At 54.1% G+C, this 25,657-nt stretch overlaps 1 protein-coding gene across 4 annotated transcripts in view; it reads left to right on the top strand.

Moving 5' to 3' along the window:
* DSCAML1 (DS cell adhesion molecule like 1) overlaps nt 1-25,657 on the top strand; it is a 361,106-nt gene that overhangs the window by 268,315 nt on the left and 67,134 nt on the right. For 2 of the 4 annotated variants that reach the window (XM_081546518.1, XM_081546520.1), the window contains 3 exons: nt 1,079-1,357; nt 4,884-5,159; nt 6,359-6,693. In XM_081546518.1, the coding sequence (XP_081402644.1) occupies nt 1,079-1,357; nt 4,884-5,159; nt 6,359-6,693 (890 nt within the window). Of the gene's footprint in view, nt 1-1,078; nt 1,358-4,883; nt 5,160-6,358; nt 6,724-8,348; nt 8,622-17,836; nt 18,116-18,510; nt 18,631-19,542; nt 19,720-25,657 lie in introns of those variants that run through there. The other 2 variants (XM_081546517.1, XM_081546519.1) reach the window with 2 other exon arrangements.

Genomic DNA, 25,657 nt, shown 5'->3' with positions numbered 1-25,657 from the left:
TTTTTTCTTTTAAGAAGAAAATGTTGCTTGAAAATAAAATGAAAGAAAAAGAAAACTCTATGGGAGTCCAGTGAGGGTGGTCTGGGGGAGATGTCCAGAAAGGGTGAGATTGAAGCTGCTTTCTGAAAGATCAGTGGGAGTTGGCCAAGCAGAGCGGGCTGACGGGGCACCCAGGTGGCAGGCAGTGTGCTGACAACATGCCCGGTGCAGGAAAGTGGTGACATCAGAAGGTCGAGGAGGCAGGCCAGGCCAGGGGACCTGGTTGGGGTGAGATCACAGAGGCCTAACTCAGGATAGGAAGTGGGGATTGTAATATGTACGTAAAGGGAGCCTGTGGGATTTACATCAGGGGAAGGTCCCCGCTGGGCAGAACACCCAGACAGGCCTTTCAGGGTGAGAACTAGACTGAGGTAGCAGCCAGAATGTTGCTCAGATGGCAGGGGTGTCACACATAGAATCCCACCAATAAGGGCCTGGTCTCCTGTAGTGTAGGGCCGCAGGCCCACAGTCACTGCTTGCTTGTGGTTTGGGAATGCAAAAGAGAGGAGCACTGCTGGATGGCAGGTATATTTTGCAGAAGACTTAACTTCTGAATCCTTCTGGGCCTGGAGAGAAAAACACTGCCTCCTCCAAGCCCACCCAGATTGCAGGTGGGAGCAGATAGGACAGAACAGAGGTGCCAATCCTTGACAGACCCAGACCAAGATGGACCAGAATTATAGTCACAAGAGGTCATGATTCTCATGCCACGGGGACTGTATGAACGTCTCTCCCTCCCTATGCCTATTGTGGTTTTGCTTTCTCCCTGTCTGTCTGTCATTCTAACCTAGTCTGCCCACCACATCCTCTCCTCCCTCAGACCCTGCTCCCAGCTGTGCTTCCCAAGCTTCCATCTGGCTGAGTAGGAAAGTTTGGGCCAGAGTCTGGGGCACCAGGGGACCCAGTGAGCCATCCCACTGGTTATCACTCACTCCAGGCACCAGTGGGCAGCAAGTTCTGGGTGCCTGCCTTCCCACCCCAACCCCCTCCCCACCCCTCCCAGGACTGGCCAGGACCACTTATGCTCTCTGCTTTCCAGACCCTGCCGAGTCGATCCCCACCATCCTGGACGGCTTCCACTCCCAGGAAGTGTGGGCCGGCCACACCATGGAGCTGCCCTGCACCGCCTCTGGTTACCCCATCCCTGCCATCCGCTGGCTCAAGGATGGCCGACCTCTCCCAGCCGACAGCCGCTGGACCAAGCGCATCACGGGGCTGACCATCAGTGACCTGCGGACCGAGGACAGCGGCACCTACATTTGTGAAGTCACCAACACCTTCGGCTCAGCAGAGGTCACAGGCACCCTCACGGTCATCGGTGAGTGGGGAAGCCCCTTTTCCAGCCCCAGTAACCTTTGAGAGCGCTGCCTCTGGTGAGGAGGGACATGAGGGCATCCCCATGCCTCTGGCTGGCCCCAGAGATGATCCCCTTGTTGGGGAGGACAGGTTGGTGCCCTGAGAAAAGCACTGGCTTTGAAATCAGAACACCTGCCTTTTGGTCCTGATGTCATCAGATAGTAACTGACCTGGGGGAAATCATATAACCATGAGCATCACCTCTGTGCCCTTTTCTGTCGAAGAGGATAATAACCCTGCCCCTCCTACCTCCTAGAGGTCATGAGGGTCATAGGGAACAATGACGGTGATGTGACGAGCTCGTGGGGCTTCTCAGTTTCTTGGGAGGAGGCAGTGTCTATACTAAAGGAAACGACGCTGATGTGAATCTAGTAGAGGACATACGAACCCAGCAGAGGTGACATTCAAAGTATTTAGGGATAATTTCTAGGGAGACACTGGGGGTAAACACCCAGGGCAGCCTTTCCAGGACCTGCTAGTTGGGCATGAACTCTGGTCCTTCCTGTTCCTCCCCCATCCCAGAGTCCCAGGGTCCAGGGAGCACACATGGAGAGCAGGAGGCCTTCACGGACCCCTGCTGCTGCTGAGCCCCTGGAAGGGCAGAGGGGCTGAGGTCGGGGTCAGGGGGAACCCCTAGAGGGGGAGTGGTGAGACCAGGAGCAGTCTTCCTCCACCCCACCTCATCTGTCTTGGGTTCCCTGTTCTTGGGGCTGCAGGGAAGGTGTTGGCAGCAGAGGGGCTGAGATTTGGAGACCCTGTGGGATCTCAGTCCTGTGGGGCAGCAAGAGCCTGAGTCCATGAGCTCTGAACCTGATGACATCGTGGGGGATTCAACCTGGGCAGTGGAAAGAGGCTGTCCAGAGGTGGTCCCGTCCCCATCCCCGCTCTGCTGTTGAGATTGACCAAAAAGGCTCTCTGCCCAGCTCACCCTCTGTCTCATGAGCACAGAGCTGCAGGTCTGCAGACCCTCGGCTAGACCAGAGGACCACACAGAGTCCATCTCCTCGGGGCTGACCTTCTGGGCCTGGCATTCTGGCACCCTCAGCCCAGATATGGGCCCAGTCTCCTCCCCATAACCATGGGGATCTTGACAGTTGGGGCATGTTTATCTGCAGTGTGGGGAGGAGACCCTCCCCGTGTGAATTCACTGTGAAGCTGGAAGAACAGAAAGAGCCCCCAAGAAATGCTCTGGGAGCAACAGTTTGTGATACAAAAGCTTAGGTTAAAATGCTGGAAGCTTGGGGGTAGGGGGAGGTCCTCTTGTACAAACAAGACATGGACCACAGAGCAGGCAGATAGAACTAGGATCCGTACCCTCTTCTAAGTACCATCCAAAATTGTTTGGCCTGCAATGCCGGAGACCTGGGTTTGATCCCCGGGTTGGGAAGATCCCCTGGAGGAGGGCATGGCAACCCACTGTAGTATTCTTGCCTGGAGTTTCCCCATGGACAGAGGAGTCTGGTGGGCTACAGTCTGTGGGGTCGCAAAGAGTCAGATGCAACTGAGCGACTAAGCACACAGTATTACCTTCACTCCCTTCAACCTCTCCCTCTACACATAAACACACACTCACACTCATACATGCACACTGTCTCAGGGAACAGGTCAGGAGGTCTGCATACCCCCATTCTTGGAAAATTAGCACACCTCACTCTGAGTTAATTTGATGTTCCAAGCTCCAGCTTCAGTACAGACAGGCAAGCAAGTATTTACACACACACGTACAGGCAGACGTGTTGAAAGTTCACATGCCTACTTCCTTGTACACACATGCCCACTTCCCTGTACACACATGCAGACATACATGGTGTCTGTGCACACCCACAGATACACACTCTCATCCTAGAGCACACGGACACACAATAAGTAACTGCCTAGAGCTGTGTGCACATGCCCTGCCCCTGTGGGCACGGATACTCCTGACTCTCTGAGACCCAGAGCTCCCCACCCTCCCCCTCACTGGGCTGCACTCAATAACCAGGTTCAAGAGAAAGTGACATGGCTTTTCTCTGTCTTCCTTCCCCTCTGATAGCCCCTCTCTGCCAGGTTCACGGAGAGGAAAGCAATGTTTTCATATCTCCTTCATTCTGCCACCCAACCTCCCACCCGTCCTCTGTGAGGCCCCGTGCAGAGGCAATGAGGGGAGAGCTGCTGGCTGGCAGGTCCTGGGAGCCCTGGCTGGTGCCTGGGGCAAGTGGAATGCCCCCTGCGTCATGGCGCACTGATGTTCCCTGGGTAGTGGGCAGAGGATCTGGGAATGAACAGGCTGAGTGGGGTATGACCAGACTCCTACATGCTTTGACTGTGCCCACCCAGGCAGGCCTGCCATATGCCCCTCTCCTGCAGGCTCCATTATTGGGGGTCCAAGGCTCCTACAGGTCTCTGGCTCCTGAAACCCCCAAGCCCATGGAGATCAAGGGAGAGAGGCCAGCTTGGGGATGGTAACCAGCCAGCCAGTCAATCAATAAACATGACTCAGACAGCAGTTGTGATATAAAGATGAGAGACGCTGCCCTGCTTTCACAGTCCAGAGGGAGAAAGAGAAACAAAGTGGTGATTTGAAGACGGTGAGCTTGGTGTTCTGTTAGTTACACACAGGGAGCCTCAGAAGATGAATCCTTAACCCAGTCTGGGAGGGGAATAGTATCCAGGAAGGCTTCTTGGAAGAGGTGACACCTGAGTTTGGTGTGAAGGATGAGTAGGAAATAGGCAAAGAGGACCAAGAGTGCCCTGGGTGTGCAGGAACCACAGGCAGGATGTTGCTCTAGAGATTGCACAGCTGAGAAGGGGGCCAGGTCTCAAGGGCCTCCATGGCCTTGGATGCCAAGCTGAGAGTTGTTGGGTGCCATGGAAGTTATGAGCAGGGCAGTGGCTGGCTGCAGTGAGGAGGGCCGATGGAAGGACATGAGGAAAAGGAGGAATGGAGATGAGAGTACCGCATGTGTCCAGGCCTGGAGCTCTCTGCCTGCAGCCGGACAGGGGCAGTGGAGGTGAAGAGTAGGGAGTTGACTGATGCATATAACAGAAGTCAGACCAGCAGAAGATAGCTATTGGTTATTGGATAAGCATGGGAGACAGATGGCGGGCCATGGGTGCCTCCCTGGTTTCTAGGGTGGGTGACAGAATGATGAGCCAGCCAAGCTTCCATCCTCCTCATGAGCCAAAGGGTGCTTTCCAACCCCACCCGGGCAAGGACCCCACATCAGGACAAAACAAGCCATCAGAACAACAGATGCTGAGACATCCTCTAGCCTGACCCTGCCATTTCACAGATGGGTAAACTGAGCCCTAGAGAGAGGAATTTGCTCAGCCTTGTTCTCACCCCTCCCCCCCCCAAGACATCCTGGAGACAGAACCAGAGTCTCCTGGCTCCCAGGGCCTTTTATGATCGCCGCCCACCCCCAGCCACACTCCACTCACAGTGAGTCCTTTCACTTTTCTTTTCCTCCCCATTTTCCCTCGCCTTTCCCCTGCCTGGTCTGGCCTAGACCCCCTTCACGTGACCCTGACACCAAAGAACCTGAAGACCGGCATCGGCAGCACGGTCATCCTCTCCTGCACCCTCCTGGGCTCCCCGGAGTTCACCATCCGCTGGTACCGCAACACCGAGCTGGTGCTGCCCAGCGAGGCCATTTCCATCCGCGGGCTCAGCAACGAGACGCTGCTCATCACCTCGGCCCAGAAGAGCCACTCAGGGGCCTACCAGTGCTTCGCCACCCGCAAGACCCAGACTGCCCAGGACTTCGCCATCATTGTGCTGGAAGGTGAGTGGGGTTCAGGATTCCCACAGCCAGGCCAGGAGGTACCCCGCCCTCCCGACAGCAAGCATTCATCCAGCGCTCACTACACACCAAGGAGATGCACTGCCTCATTTCATCCTCCCAAGGGCCCTGCTTGGAAGTATTTTTTAAAAAATAATATCTGTTTTGCAATTGAGGAAACTGAGGCTTTGGTCACTTGCCCAAGGTCACACAGTTCTGCCAAGGAGCTGGGTTTGAACTCAGGCCTCTTAAATGGCATACTCCATTGCCTCTACAAAATTACTAGAACTGCACTATTAGAGGGTTTCCCAGGTGATGCTACTGGTAAAGAATTCACCTGACAATGCAGGAGACACAGGTTCAATTCCTGGGTTGGGAAGATCCCCTGGAGAAGGAAATGGCAACCCACTCCAGTGTTCTTGCCTGGAGAATCCCATGGACAGAGGAGCCTGGTGGGCTATAGTCCATGGGGTTGCAAAGAGTAGGACACAACTTAGCGACTAAACCACCACCAATCCTTTATAGCATTCCTGCGTGGAAGGATGGCCAGCGTTAATGATTACATACCCCATGATCCATGGAGGAAGTGAGAGCCTGGGGGTCCAGTCTTCCGTTAACTAAGAGTTAAGCCCCATCACAGACACTTCCCCCCTACCACGACGGCCTCTGGGCAGCTTGCATCTTAAGCCTCAAACTTTCGGCTTTTTGATGCCACCCCTCCCACTGAAATGAGCTGGAATTAGATTCTTCAGGTCCAGTCCCTTCAAGTCCTGGTTCCATATAGTTAACCTCTGAGCCTCTATGTCTTTATTAATGAAGTTAGAAGAAAGAGGTGGAGAAGGAAAAGTTGAGAGGATCTAACATTTATTAAGCACTTACAAAGTGCTGTGTAAGCATCTTTAATGCATTAATTCATTTATTCCTCACATCCGTACAAGGAGGATATCATCATTGCCCCCATGATCTTCATCATCCACGGAGGGAAGCTGGCAAGACTCAGAGATGTTAAGTAACTAGCCCAAGGACACACAGATAACAGGTGGCTGGGACTGGATTCAAATCCAAGGGTCTTCATTCATATGCAATAGTAATAGGGCACACAACAGGGTTTTGTGGATAGCGCGTGATGAGGTGGGGTGGCCTGGTAGGGACAATCTCTCTGTGACTCGGTGACCCTGAAGGGGGCTCCTCGCTCCCTGCAGATGGCACGCCCCGCATCGTCTCATCCTTCAGCGAGAAGGTGGTCAACCCCGGGGAGCAGTTCTCACTGATGTGCGCGGCCAAGGGCGCCCCGCCCCCCACCGTCACCTGGGCTCTGGACGACGAGCCCATCATGCGAGACGGAAGCCACCGCACCAACCAGTACACCATGTCCGATGGCACCACCATCAGCCACATGAATGTCACGGGGCCCCAGATCCGTGATGGGGGCGTGTACCGGTGCACCGCACGGAACTCGGTGGGCAGTGCTGAATATCAGGCGCGAATAAACGTAAGAGGTGCCTGTCTACATTTAAATATCAGAATAGGCTTTTAAGTTCCTTTGCCATCTCTGTGGTTACCATTATTCTTGTGGTGATTAGTACTTATTATTAATCGTCATTTTGATTTTAGTAGAGGTCGCTCTCCTGTCCCCCTCTCCCTGCCCCTGCAAATCCCATCATCCATTCTTGTGTGTGTGTGTGTGTGTGTGTATGTGTCTGGTACAGTTTACCCTCTTTGCATTCCCATTCTCCTCCTCCCTTCACCCCTCCCACAATCCTGCCCCCTACCCCGTCCCTCCCCATCAATCTCTCTGGCTCCAGGTACATTAAGCACTCCACTGGCATCTACGTCCCACCCGGGCCTTGCAAGGACAGGGACAAGGCAGGGGCAGTGGTCCAGGCTTGCCCTTTGATAGAGATGTCCACCAAAGCTTTATCCCCATGTCCCCTCCACAGAGCTACCCCTGAGATGCTCCAGGAGCTGTGAACAGCCAGGAGCCAGGGAACCATCTTCTCTCAATCCACCATCTCCCGGCTACCCTCTAAGACCCCAGCCATGAAGATTAGGTGGTTCAGGCTGGGTGAGGGTGCCCCAAGGCAGGCATCTCCAAGAGTGGAGGAAGGAGTCCTCATGGTGACCATCCCCACGTCTCAGGTCTCCAAGTTGCTGTGGGGAGAACAGAGCCTCCTCTGAAGCGCTCTGCAGCCACGTGGGGTCAGACTAGTCCTCATCTGACCCTACCAGTGAGCCTTGACCCAAGAGCAGAAAAGGCGCAGGGGAGTGGGAGGGCCCTGGTCCAGGGGCGCTGGTGGCTGCCATGTAAACAGGGAAGGGGAGAGGCGAGGTCATGCTAAATTCACCTGTGCCAGGTCTCTGACCTCCACATGAGAAACGTGGTCTCCCTTTGACCACCCTCCTGCCCTCTCTGAATTGGAAGGGAACAGAGCTGCCCGGTCACGGGAGATGCCTTGGTCCAGCCCCTCATCTGTTGGGTGAGTCGGGAGCTGGAAGCCCAGAGTTTCATATACCTGCTCCAGCACTAATCCTGCGTAGTAGCCTCTGAGCCCCCTGTGCAATTCCCACATGGCCATCTGCCCACTGACCCAGCCTACGACCCTCCCCACTTCTGCCAATGTGATCAGAGCCCCTCTTCGTAGCCCCTTCCCAGGGGTACACAGACACATTTATTTACTTGTTGAAAGAAAAGCATCAGAGGAAGACCTTCCTATTGTCCTTTAAATAGTTAATATACATGATATCCTTTTCGGTCTAAGACCATCGTGAGCAAATCAAATGAAAATAACAGCATCTCAACATTTACATTTTAACCCCCAAATCTTAATCTCCTCCTAAATGAAGACTCACCTTCCCAGATCCCCATCACTTCTTGGTGAGGCTTCAGTTTGCTCATCTAGCCCATCCCAGTAGGGGAATGGATTCTCGCCCCAGGGCATGAATGAACCGTCTCTGTTTGCAACTGTTTGAAGCTAGTAACAGTGAATCCTGGAGAGACCCTGGGTGCCCCTAGTTCCAGCCTTTGCCTCGTTAAAAAAAAAAAAAGGCCTCCTCTCCCCCTGCTGAATTTCCATCCCCCAAGAGTTTCCGAGGCCAAACAACTGACAAGAGCATCACAGGGTGACGCCTGGCTGTCCCTGGCTAACCGCACCATCACCCGTCCTCTCCTCCTCCCTCCCGACTCCTGCCCAGGCCCCCCCAGCATCCGGGCGATGAGGAACATCACAGCCGTGGCTGGGCGGGACACCCTTATCAACTGCAGGGTCATTGGCTACCCCTACTACTCCATCAAGTGGTATAAAGATGCCCTCCTGCTGCCCGACAACCACCGCCAGGTGGTGTTCGAGAATGGGACCCTCAAGCTGACAGATGTGCAGAAGGGCATGGACGAGGGGGAGTACCTATGCAGCGTCCTCATCCAGCCGCAGCTCTCTATCAGCCAGAGCGTCCACGTGGCCGTCAAAGGTAGGCTTTCCCCCGCTGCCACCCTGAACCGGAGCACCCCCCCACCCCCCGGTCACCCAGGATGACAGGCTCCTCTCCGCAGCCGCTCAGCCGGCAGCAGGCAGTCCTGAGTGGAAAGCCAGGGAAGAGAAGGCTCTGGCCTGGAGTTTGGAAAAAGTGGGGCAGGGAGATTGCACAGGGGCGGGGGGCACAAGAAGGCCATGGGTACCTCTACGTCCAGTTGCAGCTGTGGGCTGCAGGTCAAGGCAGCGCTGGCCCCAGGGGCGTGAGGGGTCCGTGACACACAGGAGGAGTCGGGTCACCTGGGCAAGAGGCCCAGGTCAGAGGCGATCGGCTATATTGTTCCCCTATGTCAGCATGGAGCCACCTAGAACTCAGCAGGGCTCATAAGAGACCAGCAGGTACGCGAGGGGCAGGACTCAGAATGGAAGCTCTAGGAGGCAGGGTAGAAGGCGCAGACGCTGGGTGCCCTGATTCCCTTCTGGGGTCCAGACAGGCAAGGCTGCTTTTACATAATTGGCAAGGACTTTTCAACTGCTAAGGGCTTCACTGGTGACTCAGATGGTAAAGAATCTGCCTGCAGTGCAGGAGACACAAGTTCAATCTCTGGGTCAGGAAGATCCCCAGGAGAAGGAAATGGCAACCCACTCCAGTATTCTTGCCTGGAAAATCCAACGGACAGAGGAGCCTGGGGGACTATAAGTCCATGAGGTCACTAGGAGTCAGACATAACTGAGCGACACTTTCAACTGCTAATGCTGCTGGAGGCCTGGAACCTAAAACCCTCATCCCTCCCAGGCCCTCCACACTCACCTGGGCGAGGTCTGTGTTCTGTTCAGGCACCTGACACTGTGCCTGGTACGTGGTAGCCATTCAGTAAATGTTTGTGGATTGAAGGAATGAAGGCATATAAACGAGCAAATAAATGAATGCCTGACTGAGCGATAGCGGTCCCCTGGGGTCAGGGGCTGTGTGGCGCTGTGAAGCTCCCTCTCAAACACATTCTTTGAAACTGACAGGCCTGGAGATTGTCTGGATGGTGGGTGAGAGCTGGGTGGCCTGGTTTCCCAGGGGACAAGATGCAGAGGGGGGCCTGCCTCCTGGCTGAGGAGAGGTCCCTGAAAGCCAGGCAGCTGGGGTGCAGGGTCATTGGGCCAGCGGTGGCCGTGATGGGTAAGGGCTTCTGTCTCTTTCTGAAGAGCCAGGGCAGGCTCCAGCATATCCCCAAGTGGGAAACCTGAGCCCAGAGAGGAAGCCAGCCTGGGCCCTCGAGCCCACAGGAAAGAGAAAGCTGGGGGCTCTGGGCTTGGGAAGGGGCTCTAACACGGGGTGAGGGTCCAGGGGGCACAGACTCCTGAAGCGAGACAGAGTGGAGCCCTTGTGGACAGGAAGAGGGTGTTTCAGGGGCATCTGGGCCTTGTGGACAGGAAGGGGGGGTCTAGGGGGCATCTAGGCCTTGTGGGCAGGAAGAGGGGGGTCTCGGGAGCATCTAGGCCTTGTGGGCAGGAAGAGGGGGGTCTCGGGAGCATCTAGGCCTTGTGGACAGGAAAAGGGGACTCGAGGACATCTGGGCCTTGTGAACAGAAAGAGGGGGGACTTGGGGGCATCCAGGCCTTGTGGACAGGAAGGGGGGTACTCGGGGGCGTCTGGGTCTTGTGGACAGGAAGAAAGAAGTCTAGGGGAAAGACTGGTTTGGGGAGACGGACGCTGCCTCTGTTTTGGACCCCTTCAAGTGTGCGGTGAAGATGGGCCGTCAGGGGGAAATGTCAGGAGAACAGCTGGGGAAACGGAAGCTGCAGCAAAGGGCGCAATCAGGGCTTCGCCCCTCCGCTGCCTGTCACCCGGGCTCTCTCTCGTCGGCGCACCAGGGCTGCGTCACATGCCCCCTCGGGCACACACCACCTGTCTCAGTGCCAGACAGTGTGTGCTCATTGAGCCAAAACTGAGACTTTAGTCTGGGTTGCAGTGACTTTCTGGGAAGCCTAGCTCTGAGCCCGAGAACTGGGGGAGGGGCCATCCTGGTGGCCATCTCAGGCTTGGAGACGAGACGAGACCTTAATAGCATCCGCCTCCTGCCTCCTCGCTGCTGCACCCCAGGCAGGCAGAGGGCCATTTTGGCCCCTCTTTCAGCCTGAGACCTCTGCCCAGCCCAGTGTCCTCATGTCAGCAGGAACCTCCCAACCCCCAGGCCCATCCCCAGCCTGGCTCCCGGCATCACAGGACGACCTGCCTGTATCCATTTCTGTTACATGCAGTGGACTCAGAGTTCACTGTGTAAACATCACATATTAAAACATCTAACCTTTGCTCTATTCCCTTCACCCAGCCGCACCAGCAAGCATTCGGCCAGGTTTGTTGATTTAAAATAAATAATAACAAGGCTCCAGTGAGCCTCGTAGTACGCAGAACATCCTGAAAGCTGCTTCTGCTCATCAATTATTCAACCCCATTCAGGGAGCGATCAGCCCTAATGAATTGAATCTGATGCATTCCGTCTCAGCGACTTGTTGGGCCTGTTGTGATTGTGCTGAGCGACCGTGTCTCTGGGCCCAGGGCGAGGGAAGGGGCGTGTATGTGTGTGTAATCCCAGAGCGCAGAGCCCCTGCACTGGGCACGTGTGGCTCCCAGCATGCAGCACAAGCTTAGCGTTTATAAGCAGAGATGTGATGTGTGTGTACAGTGCACAGGTACGTGTGCTCACGTGGCCCCTTCCCTGCCCGCAGGGTCTGCAAATCCAGCCGCAGAAGGAGTGCAGTTGCCCATTTTCTCTCCAGACCAGTGTGGGGGCTCTGCAACCCCCTGCCCCTGCCCATCCGAAAGCTTAAATCCATCCTCCCCCCTCCTTCCCAGACTCCCTCTCCCCACCTCATTAGAATGCGCTTTTGCAGAAGAATCCATCAGAGCTGATTATAAGCATGCTGCTTGATTAGCTGATGTGCTGTTCAAAGAGCTAGGAGGAGGAGGGCGGAGAAGGCACCCTTGGGCGTGGAAAGGGGACCTGACTCTGGGGGAGGGAGGGGACCCAAGGGCAGATCTCTAGACCCACTCTTGCCTGCCTGCGACGTGCGTCCTACCCAGAGGATCAGAACAGAGACCTGGAGTGTAAGGACGGGCGCATGGGGGTGAGACGGGGCACCAGAAGCTTGGGATCAGTTGGAAGTCCTACTCCCTCATCTCTCTGTAGGGCCAAGTGCCTGTGGGCAGGGCAGGGCGGGGCAAAAACCCACACTGCTCTGTGAGCTGGTAAAAACCCCTGCTGACTCCATTCCTTCTGGGGCTGCTTGTCTTCTGATGAATTTTCCAAACACTGAGATGAGGCAAGCAGAACACACCAGACACACATGCATGCACACGCATGTGCAGAGACCTGTGTGCATGGGTACTCATGCATGGACACACTGTATGCTTTGTATGCATGTGCCTGCAACAGATAGACACACGTTAGCCTGTCCACACTTCACACATACCACACGCACTGGTATATACTCAAAAGGTTCCCTCTGTCCATATCCTCCTGTGAAGTGACATTTCTGAGCTACAGACGGTAGCTGCAGGTGCTACCATAGAGGAGATCCCCCAGGTGAGCCTGCTGTGACCAGCAAGGCAGAGAGGGTGAGGGTGCTTCCATGGCTGCCTGGACTCGGGTGCGGCAAGGGAGAGCCAGGCTGTGAGAAAGGCGAGGTTTGTCTCTGGGCATCCAGAGAGAGTCTTAGCAGGATGCTGAGAGGAAGGCATGGAGATTCAACCTAGATTTGGTGTCTTTAGGGCCTCCGGTAGCTGAAAAATAATGTAGCATAAAAGCATCTCTGGGCACGCAGGCTGAATGTTTAATTAACTAAGAAGGCGGGGCTGTAACAGGAGCTCCTTGGCTTTGGCCCAGCAAAGGAATATCTCCATCCCCACATTTGAGCCTCCGGAGGCCCTTCAAAACAAGGGCAGGAGTTGCTCTCTGCCCATACTCAGTAAGGCCAGGACCCGGAGGTAGTGCCAGGTCCTTCTGGATAGCAGAGAACACACACATGCAGGCGCACACTCTCCCAAGTGCCCACACTCCTCACTCACACCCCTTCCCTCGCTGCTCAACCAGTCCCTGCTGTGTGCTTGGGGGCTCCTCCTTCCCCCCTTTCATCCTAGAGAATAGGGGTTTCTACAATCGTGGGGCTTAAGAGACAGTTGGTTCCCTGGGCAAATGCCTGCCATTGGCACAGATGGAGATTTAGAAGGAACCCGCTGGAATCCACAGGAAGGGGTCACGACAGGTTCCCAGGGGCAGGTTGCCCAACGCACTGGGGGAGGGATACCAAGGATGCTGCTGCCCACAGCCCTGTTCCTCAGCAGAGGAAGCCAGGGGCAACAGAGCAAGCCTCCTCCTTACTGGATAGACAGGGCTTGCATGACAGCAGCGCTGAGGATGAAGCAGCATCTATCTATCCATTCCGAGACACTGACTGTGTGCCCACTCTCTTCCAGGCACTGTTCTATGAACACCACTGTGCTCAAGACAGGCAAAATTCCTGCCCTTAGGGAACTTACATTCTAGTGGGGGAAATGGTTAATGCGTGAAGTAGGTAAAAGATGTTTCATGTCAAACAGGGAGTGGGGAGCAGAGTGCCAAGGGGCATGGAGAGTGGTTTGCAGTTTTAAATAGGGGGGTCAGGGAAGGCCTTCTGGAGAAGAGGGGGCTGTATTTAACAAAAAAAAAACTAAAGTGACAGTATTCCTAAAATATGAGACTTGTTACGACTGGAAGATCAGTGTCAGGCTTTAGCGACTGTTGGGTCCAACTCTCCCATTTTGCAGATGAGGAAACTGAGGCTCGGGGGCAGAGCAGGGTGGTGGCGAGGACGCAGGATGCCCACATTGCTCTTGGATAACAGTCTTTCCCCATCTCCATGCTGTACAAGCAGGGAAGCTCCAACTTTGCACGGTGCCCATTCTCTGCCAAATAGTGTAATAAATAAAAAGATTCAGTCTTGAAGAGAGCTCATGAGAGACACCATAAAGTGCTTATGGGCTGGGCTGGTGGTCAGCATGCCTTCCTGTGCACAACGCCCCCAAACAAGTGGCCATAAGAGCTTTATGGTGGCCGGGGACCACAGGGACTGCCACGACTGCTCTGTCATCTCAGCCACTCGAGCCTCTGACTTCTTTGCCGTCACAGCATCTTGCTCTGACCCTGCCTCCCACACAGCTGAGAGTTGCCCTCTCACCAAAGATGACTGTGGCCAGAGCAGAGCTTCTGGAGAGAAATCCCTTCATTACATGGCATTCATGCCCCCTACTTTCAGACGGTGTGCTGGGGAAGTGCTAGGAGTCAGGGCAGGAGGGTCCCTGTGGACTGCTGGTAGCCCTGAAGAAATTCCTGGGCATCACCGCCATGGAGGTGATCCAGTTCTCGACTTCCTCTTTCTCAGATGTGGAGATGGACACACACACACACCACACACACTCAAGGAGCCCGTGTCCACCTCTGAGTGCTGGGGAGACACCACCGCCTCCCAGTTTACAAAGTAGCCCCCTGTCCACATTGCAGGGCCCCCTGCCCTGCTTCTCAGAACCTCCCACTCACAGCCTCCTCTTGGTGTTTTGTGAGCCCATGAAGGAGCCAGGGTCCCTAGGCTTTCTTCTCCTCCAGGCAATCCTCATGTGCCTGGACTTAAAGGGTTGTGGGAATGCCACCCTGAAGCCGAGGAATTCTGTGAGCAGCTCTGGTCTCTACCACCCTGTCCAAGGAGTTTCCAAGGGGACATTTATCCTCCACAATACCACACCTGCCCATCAACTGCAGCAGGGGACAGCGGGGATGGGAGTGAGGAGCCTTACTCTTTGGACCCCCGGGGGTTGTCTGGTCATCTGCCTCCTGCAGGACAGCAGTGCAGGAGAGCTCTGGCCATCCCAGGTGACTGTCTAACCCTCAGGATGGATATTGACTGCTCCCTCCTTCAGTGGACACTCATATTGCCATCAATATTATTCCGGAAGTCCAGAAAGGAATGACAGCCCATGGTTGGCCTCTGCCTCTGGGCTCAGCCTTCTCCTGCATTCTCACTCATATATTTTGTAAAGCACATGTGTCCTTTAACTCTCTGTCCAAATGCCACCTCCTCCATGCAGCTGCAGTCACCCAACCAGATGACACGCTCTCTGCTCTGAGTTCAGCATCTGTGTTTTCGAGTGGAGCTTGTTCAGTAGCCACCAAGGCAGATGTCTTACCTTTCTGAGAAACGCTAAGCTTCGGGAGATTCTATCCACAATTCAAAGCATGCTTCTACTTTCCCCAGCCCACAAGGAGCGTAATGCCTTCACAGTGCAGGCATTTCATAAATATTTGATGAATTAGTTAATTAATGAATTAACCTGCCTTAGTAACTTGTTCCGTTATCTAAATCCCTTCTCACTGAGAGAGACGATCTTCCCCTTGCCTGAGCTAAATCTTCCTGCCTCACTGCAGCCTCCACTTGCTCTGTACTCGATGGCAATGGAGTGCTTGGCCATCCATCCCTGAGGCACAGCCCTCTCCTCCTAGGTAGAGCTGCCTGTCCCTTGCCTTGCTTGGCCCACAGACTCCTCTCATGACTGTCCAACTCTCCTCTCGTCCATGGAGCCGGCTCTTGTTCTAGAACAGCAAGGGCCTGATCCCCCAGGGAAGAACTAAGGGAGAAGCTCCTAGCTCCCAAATTATGTCACATAAATACAGCATCTTGAGACACACGGCAGAGCTCCCTCTTTTCTGGACCAACCCCCGTCCTGTGCTTTCCCCACCCCCCCTTGCCCACCTCTGAGGTCCACGCAGGAAATGATAGCCAGACGTATATTTACTCATCTGACAAACACTTATTGGGCTCTTTCAATTTGTCAGGTATAATAAATACTGCCCTGTAGGGGCTCCCAGACCTCCCAGGGAAGGTGGTACTGTGAACAGTTACCTCACTGGTGTGTGATCAGGGCCATGATCAAGTGTGAACCAGGTGCTACAGGGCTGTGCAGGAGGAGAGCAGGCTTCACAGAGGAGGTGGTACAGGAGCCAGGTCTGAAAGGATGAAGAGGAGTTTCCCATGAGGCCTCCTAGACTCTAGCTTTGAGCCTTTGTGGGAAGGAAGACTGGACCAGAACTGGTTCTGCTAAGCCAAAGGAGACACACTGGCTGACAGATCTGGGTCTGGGCAACAATCCCATCAAAAAGTCCATGGTGGCCAGAGGACTCAATCTGATCTAAGTTCCCAGCGAAGGGAGGATGGGAAGGTCAGCGGAGTCCAGTGAGGAATCTCTGGGAAACTTCAGCAATGAGCACTGGGCCATGTCTAGAGTCAGGGATCCAGAGACATCTTGCTGGAGATATGCAAGCCTGAAACCACTCAGAATATGGGCATAAGACCTCAACCCAGAGAGCAGCTGCAGCCAGAGATTGGGATGCAGAGATCCGAACCATGACCAGAGTCCCAGAAAAGCTGGCTGGACTGAGGACCTGGATTTGGGCTCATGGTGGAGCCCACATGGTAGTTATTTCCACCCAGTGCCCAGCCATATTCACTAGACCTGGGCTGAGATTCGGAGCTGTGGGTGTTCATGGCGAACTGATGGAGCCCCCATGGCCAGAGTGAAGGGTATGGTGGGAGGTGACGTTGAGAAGGTCAGGTCAGTTCAGTTAAGACCCGGGCTTCATCCCATAGGCCTTGGGGATAATGTCCCTCCTCAGTGTCACTTCCTCTGGACCTAGAACTCTTGACCAGGAACTTTCCCAAAGGTCCAAACAGCTGCCAAGGGTTTTGCCGCACCTGGCCACTTCTCAGGGGCTGCTCCCTACTGAACCCTGAAAATCCTTGGGGTGCAGGGAGAGCCTGGGACATGCGTATGATGTCGCCCATCCCTTTCCCCTCTAGGTTCATCACCCTACCCTCACCTGCTGTGTCCACTCTGGGTGGGGAGAATAGCAGGCTTCCAGGAGGGATGGGGCTGGTGCCTGGGAGGAGGCCGGAGGACTGTGGACGGCTTGGTAATTTAATTATTTGACTGCAGAAAGGAGATCTCATCTACTGGGTGCTCATCCTTGTTAAGCTAATTGTCTGTCTCCTTCTCTCTCTTCTCCCCCCACTTGCCGGGGAAGTCGCTGTGGCCTAATTGAGTTATCATAAAGATAATGGCTGATGCTCTAGCCAGGGCTGAGAAAGGAGGATCCCTCTGACAGTGGCTCAGGCTCCAGACAGGCCCCCACCCCCACCCAGGGGCTGAAATGTGGGCGGTAGGAGGAGAAGGGGGTGGGGAGGCTGTGTGGATGATGCTTAGCCAGGTGAGTCTACTCACAGACGACAGGGATCCCCCTCTGCTCTTTCCTGCCACCCAAGGAGAGCTTGTGTATGAGACAAAAGAGTCTCTGATCTGGGCATGTTTGGGGCTTTCTCAACAAGGCAACCAGGTAGCATAAGGAAGAGGTTTCGGACTTGGAGAGCAGAGAGATCAGGTTTTAAATCCCACAGTCCCCTCTTATAAGCTGGGTAATGGAAGGCAAATAATTGCTCTGAACTCGGTTCTCTCATCTGTGAAATGGAGACAGCTCAGCTCACATCACATTCTTGGTGGGAGGATTCAACAAGAAGGTGTGGATAAAGCAGCTGAAACAACCAGTGACGGGAGCTTCCATCTGCCTGTCCTAACATGTGATGACAATGGAAAGGGATGGGCTGCGTGACAGGGCCTCCACAGGAGGAGGCAAGGATACAGCAGCCTGGCTGGGGGACAGCCCGAGCATCTGGGGCACATCATCTCTATCCATGCCAGGCCCCCAGACAGCTGGAGATGCAGCCCTGGGATACCACAGTGAGCACAGGGGCGCCGAGGGATGGCAGGGAAGTCAGGGTAAAAGCTGAGCAGTGTGTCAGCAAGCAGACGGGAGTCAAGAAGCACATGAGTTGTCACCATTCAAGTTCCAGGACAAATCTGCAGGTCATGATGAATGCAGGCCAGCCCAGGCCCTGGAGAGAGAGCAGATCCCAGGCCCAGGTAGGCAAGGGGATGGAAGGCAGGGGATGACGTCAGGGCACCCAAGAGATTCTGCATATATATATATATATAGGAGAACAGGCACCAGTGTTCAGGGGACTCTGTTTGCAGCCCACACAGGGTTGGGAGGGGCCGGAAGGCCAGGCAAGGGCAGGCATGCAGCCAGCCAGGCTGGGGCTTGTGGGGGCCTGACCACAGCAACCCCCTTGCCTTCCCAGTGCCCCCTCTCATCCAGCCCTTCGAGTTCCCACCTGCCTCCATTGGCCAGCTGCTCTACATCCCCTGTGTGGTGTCCTCGGGGGACATGCCCATCCGCATCACGTGGAGGAAAGACGGACAGGTGATCATCTCGGGCTCGGGTGTGACCATAGAGAGCAAGGAGTTCATGAGCTCCCTGCAGATCTCCAGCGTCTCCCTCAAGCACAACGGCAACTATACGTGCATCGCCAGCAACGCAGCGGCCACCGTGAGCAGGGAGCGCCAGCTCATTGTGCGTGGTGAGTGGGAGAAGCCAGCCCCATCTGGGGAGCAGGGGCCCAGCTCTGCTGTGGCTGGACACAGGCTCTCTAGATTTCCAGTCTGAATCACAGGCTCAGAGAAAGTTGACTCCAGCAGGGACCTTAAGGATCAAGAGGTTCAAACCTCTTACTCTCCGGGAAACAGAGGCCTTGCAAGGGGAAGACTCGGTTGATCACTGGTGATGTCAGAATTGGCGCTCAGAATTCCCAGTGTCCAACCTGATATGACTGGCAAAAGCTCTCAACATCTTGGGTTTCAGGGGTGCCTGCTCCCCAACTTTGTAATGGTCCAGGCAGGGCTGACATTGGCTAGAAGGTGCCTAGAGCCCCAGGAAACCTATCAGAGACCACCCCCAACTCCCCTCTTTCTGCAGTGCCCCCTCGATTCGTGGTGCAGCCCAACAACCAGGATGGCATCTATGGCAAGGCCGGTGTGCTCAACTGTTCGGTGGATGGCTACCCTCCACCCAAGGTCATGTGGAAGCATGCCAAGGGTAAGTCCCTGGCCAGCCGGCATCTCTGACACAGCCGGGTGGGGAGGGGAGGATGCTAATGCAACTGAAGCCTAGTCCCTATGCAGGACTCCTAGTCCTAGGTTCTGAGCTCTCAGGGGACCCCAGGCTATACCTGAACAGGAGGTCCTCCTCAGCCACCCACAAGGGTCTATGGATGAGGAACAGCTGGGGTCATGCTAATTCTGAATTTCCTCTTGTCCCCATAGATTGACCTCTGACGCCTTCTCTTCAGCTCTAGAACTCAATACAATCCACTTTCCCTATCCCTCCCCAAGTCTCCCCAGCCCACCCTGAGGTCCCAGAGCCTCATCGATCCCTGCTCCTCACTTGTCAAACCTATTCTGGGATCTCAGTCCTTCTTGGAACCCAACTTCAACCCAAGGATGCATTTGGTATCTAAGTCCCACACCAACCTCTTATCCTTACTGTGTCCATAGCTGACTCTTGGGGAAGGGGAGGAGAGATCTGAAGCTCCCCCAGCCCCTGGAGGTTGGCTGTCCTCTTTCCCAGGCCTAACTACCTAAGACCAGGCAAGTACTGCGTGAGGGCTCAGTCTTCCCTTTGCTGATTGCCAAGTGGCCCTAAGATAACTCTTTCTTCCTCTCCAAGGAATTCAGCTCAAAGGAAGCTCAGTGCCAAGGTGGGCATCGAGCTGAGGCTCCCAACTCAGTCTCCGTTCCTCAGATCTGGGGCAGGCTCAGACCTCTGGGAGGGTCTTTCCTGTTTCCCAGGAAACAGGAACTGTGTGAGCTCCCAGGCCTTCGGGGATGCTTCAAAATGGTCCTAAATCAGCAAAAGAAAGGTGTCAGGGCCATTCCTTGAGGCACCCTGGTCCCCCCAGCTCACTCCCCGACCCGGCCACCAGCCCTCCTCTCTTCTTCCTCCTTGCAGGGAGCGGGAACCCCCAGCAATACCACCCAGTGCCCCTCACCGGCCGCATCCAGATCCTGCCCAACAGCTCGCTGCTGATCCGCCACGTCCTGGAAGAGGACATCGGCTACTACCTCTGCCAGGCCAGCAACGGAGTGGGCACCGACATCAGCAAGTCCATGTTCCTCACCGTTAAGAGTGAGTTTTGCCCCCGTGAGCCTCTCCCAGCACTCCCTGATCGCAGGCCAAGGCCCGTCTCTGCACTCACCCTGCCTCCCCACCTGCTTTCCACTGCTCGTTCCATGAGAGGGAGACAGGAAGGATTCCTAGACAGATGTGGGCTTAGGAACTCCAATGAGGGATCCAAAATCACTCTTATCTGAGACAATGGCTTCACTGTGAATGGCCCCAGCTCACTCCGCTCTTACCATGATAAACTTAGGTTAGATTTAGTCACTAAGTCATGTCCAACTCTTTGTGACCCCATGGACTGTAGCCCACCAGGATCCTCTGTCCATTGGATTTCCCAGGCAAGAACAGTGAAGTGGGTTGCTATTTCCTTCTCCAGGGGATCTTCCCAACCTAGGGATCAAACTCTGGTCTCCTGCATTGCAGGCAGACTCTCTACTGACTGAGCCACTAGGGAAGCATTTGCTATACCAAAGTATCAATGTGACAGCCCATTTATTTTGCTCTGTAGGTTGGCAATTCCATCTGAATAGTCATATCGAGCCATTTTTTTCTGTTATTTAATGTATGCCTGCTTGTGTATAACCTGTTAGTGGCTTAGAAAAGAAGAGATCATATACACAGTATAGGAGAAAGACCTATGGGATCTGGGTTCTGATTCCAGGTCCACCTTTTGATCTTCCTGGCTTTGGACAAGTGACTTCACATCTTTAGGTTCCTTTCTTCACCTGTGCTAGAGGTTCGTTCCCAACCCACTAGGCTCACAAAATCATTGTGCTTAACACAGGAAATGATCATGGTAAGGGGAAGATGATTCAGAAAGGGCAAAAGAGCAATAAAACTCACCTTAGCTCAGTTCCATACCTCTGGCTTCTAAATCGCAAGACCTAGAGCCAGAATCAATCGCCTTGAAGTCTAGAATAGCCTTGAGTTCTATTAAGTCACCCACAGACATGCCTACTGGGCAAGCCTATCCCTTCATGCTGTTAGGGGTCTATATAGTAGTCCCCTAAGAGTCTGTCTGAAACAGACCACAGACCACAGAGAAGAGCAGTTATACCTTGAGTTTTAGCATCTGACCAAGCCAGCTGTGAATCTAGGCATAATCACCGTGACCTCTCTGGGTTTTCCTGGGATCTGTACTTCATGTTCCTGATATACAAAAATGAGAATCCTGAGAGCACCTTACCTATTATGTTTTATATCAAGAACACAACCAGTATGGTACCTGGCACCCAGTAGGCCATCAGAGATTCAGCCACCAGTTTTGTTTTTAATGGGAGACCCTCCAGGATACATGTAGGAAAGGCTGATGAGAGCAGTGCCCAGTGTGCGGTCTGCCCAGCATCTCCCTGGAGGCCCCGCCTTTAAGAGTCATAGTTTCTTTATCGCTTGCCAAACCCCTGTTCAGCTCAGCACAAGACGGGGAAGCCCCGGCCATCGATCGATGCTCAGGGAGCTCCGGGCGCCGGAATCCCCGCCCTGGGGAGCTGCTTCCCTCACACTATCAAAAAGCACTTTGTCCTTAATAAAACCAGGCAATCAATCTACATCCCTCAGCCAGGGAGGGGAGAACACTGCTAATTCTGCCTGCGTGAGGCGAGAGGAATAGTAGGCACCTCGTGGAACTAGCCTGGCTGTTTGATCCTTATCTCCCCACTGTCAGCAGGAAAAAAAGAGCTCAAACTCTCAGCTTTTTTTTTTTTTTTTTTTGGTTTTTGCTCTTTTCCTCTAAGTTAAAGGATTACACTGGGCAAGCGTGCCTGTGTCTTTGGGCCCATAGTTCCTCTGTGTCTATGAGGCAGACGTGGGTGATGGGAGATGCGGTGATCAGGAGGTGGGTGGTGTGCGAGGAGACCCAGTTCACATCAGGCTGTCCCTAATGTCCTGGGGGTCCTGGGCGAGTCACCTCCCCCCACCTCCCGGACCTGCCTTTTTCTGTGCCATCCTCACTTCACAGCCCAGGCAGGAGCTACGAAAGCATGTGGTGTAAATCCAGGGCAGCCTCATGAACACGTGCAACAGCAGGTCACACTCAGCTACCCGCATTCACAGTAGTGTCCACCTCTGGTGTCCACCTCTGGCCCCTCTTCCCAAGGGATGACAGCAGCTCCGCACTCCTTGTCGTCACTTGTGGGCAGAATCTGGCCCTTGATCCTCCTGCCCGCACCCCCCCACCCCACCCACCCCCATCCTGTTTCAGCCGCTTTGTCACTTGGCTCTGCTTCTTTCCATAGGAAGGCGCACTCACCGGGCTTTCCCTAGGTCTGCGTCTGCACCGTCCCACAAACTCCTCCAGGTTTTTCCCACTCACTGCGCCTCCCTCATCTGCTGCCTGTGACACAGTCTCCGCACTGCTCATGCAGCCCTCTGTCCTCTCCTCCTCCAACCTCCCCCACAAGCTGATGTCCAGCTGTGCCCCCACACCCTCTGCGCACCCGGGGTCCCCAAACCATCATCCACATGTACTGCCTCGGATCACCCTTTCTTCACACCCTTTCTCCATCACAAATGCCTCCTTCTGTTTCCACCCTGCTCTCCCCAGTGACCCGCCAGCCACACTAAAGGCCCCTACACCAGCCCAGAAGCCAGCCGGAGAGGGAGAAGCAGGGGCTGGGGCATTTGAGGTCCAAGGGCAGTCAGTGTGGCGGGCTGAGTGTGGCCGGGGCCTCGGCTGGGGCTTGGAGGTCTGACTGCTTTTCAGTGGTGGCCTGAATCATTCACACAGTACCCGGCTGCCAGAAGAGGCTCCTGTGACCATGGGGCACTGTGGGGGTCGGAGGGGGACGGGGAAGGGGCCAGGGGCTCCCAACCTTCTTTGGGAACTTCCGCTGTGCCTCCTGCTGCTTTTCCGCGGGCACATTGCTCCAGGTAACCCACGCTCAGCTCCTCCCCGAGAACATCCTCCCCTCCTCCACCTCCTCTGCCCTCTTCCTCCTTCATTGTCCCTCAACCTCCCCCACCTCCCCACAGGACACAGGTAGATGGGGAAAAACCCACAGGATCCGAGTGTGTGGGCCCCAGAAGGGATTGCCAGGGCAAAGCCCTTCCTGGTCACCCCTCAGTCCATCTCAGATAGCCCACACCAACGCTCCCCCACTCACCCGCAGGCCAGCTATGGAAAAACCTGCCATTTGCAAAGTCAATGGCATGGCTTTCCTCGATGGCTCTACTCCACGTTGTCAGACTTCACACTCGTATGACCTGTCAGAGGGCAAACTGGATTTCATCCCCACATTAGCCAAGTAGAAGCAAGAAAGTAATATATCAAAGGGACATACATCATAAAAAGCATTCAAGGGTCAAACTGGACATTTGTGGTTGGCCTCTGTTGGGAAGTGTCCTCACCATTGACCTCGGTGGTTTCCAGTGATAACAGATGCTCGCTGGGCCCTCACTAAATGGTCCATAAAACTGTGGATTAGAGCACAGACTTTAGAAACAGACAAACCGGGGTTCAAACCCCAACTCTGCCACTTGATATTTGTGGGATCTTGGACAAGAAATGATCTCTGTAAGCCCCAGTTTCCTCCTCTGTAAGTTTGGAGCTATAATGCCATTTACTCATTGGTGAAATTCAAGTGAGACACCCACTTACAACATTAACACAGTACCTGGCACAAAACTCACATCCAATAATCATTAGCAACCCTTAGTTTTAGGTGCTGAAAATCTAGTGATGGATAAAATGGAGTTGCTATCCTCAGGGAATTTAGAATCTTGAAGAGGACATAGACATATACCCAAAATAGCTGTGGTACAGGAAGCGATATGAAAGCGTGAAAGTATTAGTCTCTCAGTCATGTCTGACTCTTTGTGACCTCTTGGACTGTAGTTCACCAGGCTCCTTTGTCCATGATTCTCCAGGCAAGATTACTGTAGTGGGTAGCTATTCTCTTCACCAGGGGATCTTCCCAACCTGGGATGGAACCTGGGTCTCCCACACTACAGACAGATTCTTTACCATCTGAGCCACCAGGAAAGCCCGTAAGTGCCTTGCTGCTACTGCTGCTGCTGCTAAGTCGCTTCAGTCGTGTCCGACTCTGTGCGACCCCATAGACGGCAGCCCACCAGGGTCTCCCATCCCTGGGATTCTCCAGGCAAGAACACTGGAGTGGGTTGCCATTTCCTTCTCCAATGCATGAAAGTGAAGTCGCTCAGTCATGTCCGACTCTTCGCGACCGCAGGGACTGCAGCCTACCAGGCTCTTCTGTCCGTGGGATTTTCCAGGCAAGAGTACTGGAGTGGGGTGCCATTGCCTTAGCTACAAACAAGGGGATGCAAAGAGAATCAGGGATGCAGTGATCAATTTTAATTTGGGTAGCCATTAAGGGAATATCAAGTTCCACAAAAGGAGTTGTTGCTAAGTAGGACTTGAAGGATGAGAAGGATGCTGACAAGAACCAATGGGAGCAAAGGTCGTTCCATTCCAGGATGAGGATAAAGTATAGCAAGAGTGTGGAGGCAGGCAAGTCCATGCATTCCAGGTGGAACTTAGGCTTTCTGGTGGAGAGTGAAGGGAGGATGGGCAGGGAGAATACATATGACGTGCTTGTGGGTTTTGGAAGCAAAATGTTTTCTTTCTATGCAGTGTTGACTCTTGATATCAGGCACCAAATAAGAGTTGCAGGAGCCCAGGGATCTGGTGCAGGTTGGGATTCCAGAGCTGGTTCTTGGAGAATTTCTTTCCTCAAGGCCCCAGATTTCTAAGAATTTGTTAGAGAAAGCAAAAGGCTTTCCTAGTCCCTGGACACGCTTGTTGGCAACCATCCAGGCCCAGCTGGTCCCCAGTCCTCCCCGACCCCCAGAATGTGGGTACTGCTGAGGCCATGAGTATCTGAGCATACAGCCCAGCCTTAGCACTGTCACAGCACAGCACTTGACAGTTTACAAAGCCCATACCCACCCTGTGATGTTGGCAAACAGTAATTCCTTCTCAGGGAAGGAAAGATTCTGGATCAAGGTGATTGAGTAATATAATCCCAGCTGTGACAGGTGCTTGCCTCTATGGTCTCATGTTTTGGTAGAGAGAGCACAGAGCAAGAGATGAAAGACTGGTTGCTGGTCCCAGCTCTGTGATTCACTGGCTCTCTATCCACGAGCCATCCTTTCCCTTCTCTGGGCCTCGGTTTCCTCATCTGTACAGTGAGGCCTGCACTAGAATCTAGTGCATAGCTGATCCCAGGGTCCCCGTCAGCTCAGACAGTCTATGATTCTAGCTATGCGCATGGTCCTTTTAGGGCACCAGACCACCTCCCAGAACTTGGTTGAAAAATAAATGTAATTAACAGATGAAAATACTGCATCCACAGGGCTACCTTTTATCTCCCTGTTAAAATGTAAAATGAAACAAGAAAGATAATGACCAAAAGGAGGAGGAAGCAGTCCCTCTTCCATCTGACAGTGGGGGAAAAGTAAAGCCTCTTCAGAGAGAATGCTTCACCAAGAGGCAGGTACAAAGAAATGCCGCTTAGTATAAGGTGCAAGAGCCGGCTGTGTTTTGATGCCACTGCTGCATGGGACTCAGTCGTTCCTTTGTGCCACAGGTTACCTTACTAGACAGGTTCTGTTACACCCCAAGACTCCCCTCCACTCTGTGAAGGCTCCAGTGATGGGTCCAAAGCAAAGCCCATGGCCGATTAAACCTATAAGGGCTCTTTGTTTGGTCTGGGTTTTGATTTGTTTGTTTAGCAAAATGTCAGACCAATTAAAGCCAGATCCAAGAGCCCTCCAGAGCTCACAGGCAGCTGCAGAACCACAGAATTCAGGAGGGAGGAGAGGAGGAGCTAAGTGGGGAGTAGGGGGAGTGGAGGGGGTGGGGGCCGCCCTGGTGGAAGAAAGTCCCGGGCCTGGGTAGACCAGGTCACCTACCAGCGGTTGACCATTGGTTCAGAGGCTGGGATGCAAAACCTTGGAAAGACAATTGTGTATCCGATGACCTAAGATG

This window comes from Giraffa tippelskirchi, chromosome 11, assembly GCF_054371585.1.
Source record: "Giraffa tippelskirchi isolate mGirTip1 chromosome 11, T2T-mGirTip1v1.2.pri, whole genome shotgun sequence".
NCBI classification, from domain to species: domain Eukaryota; kingdom Metazoa; phylum Chordata; class Mammalia; order Artiodactyla; family Giraffidae; genus Giraffa; species Giraffa tippelskirchi.
The sequence above is the reverse complement of the archived record's forward strand: the minus strand, read 5'-3'. Positions and strand labels throughout refer to the sequence as shown.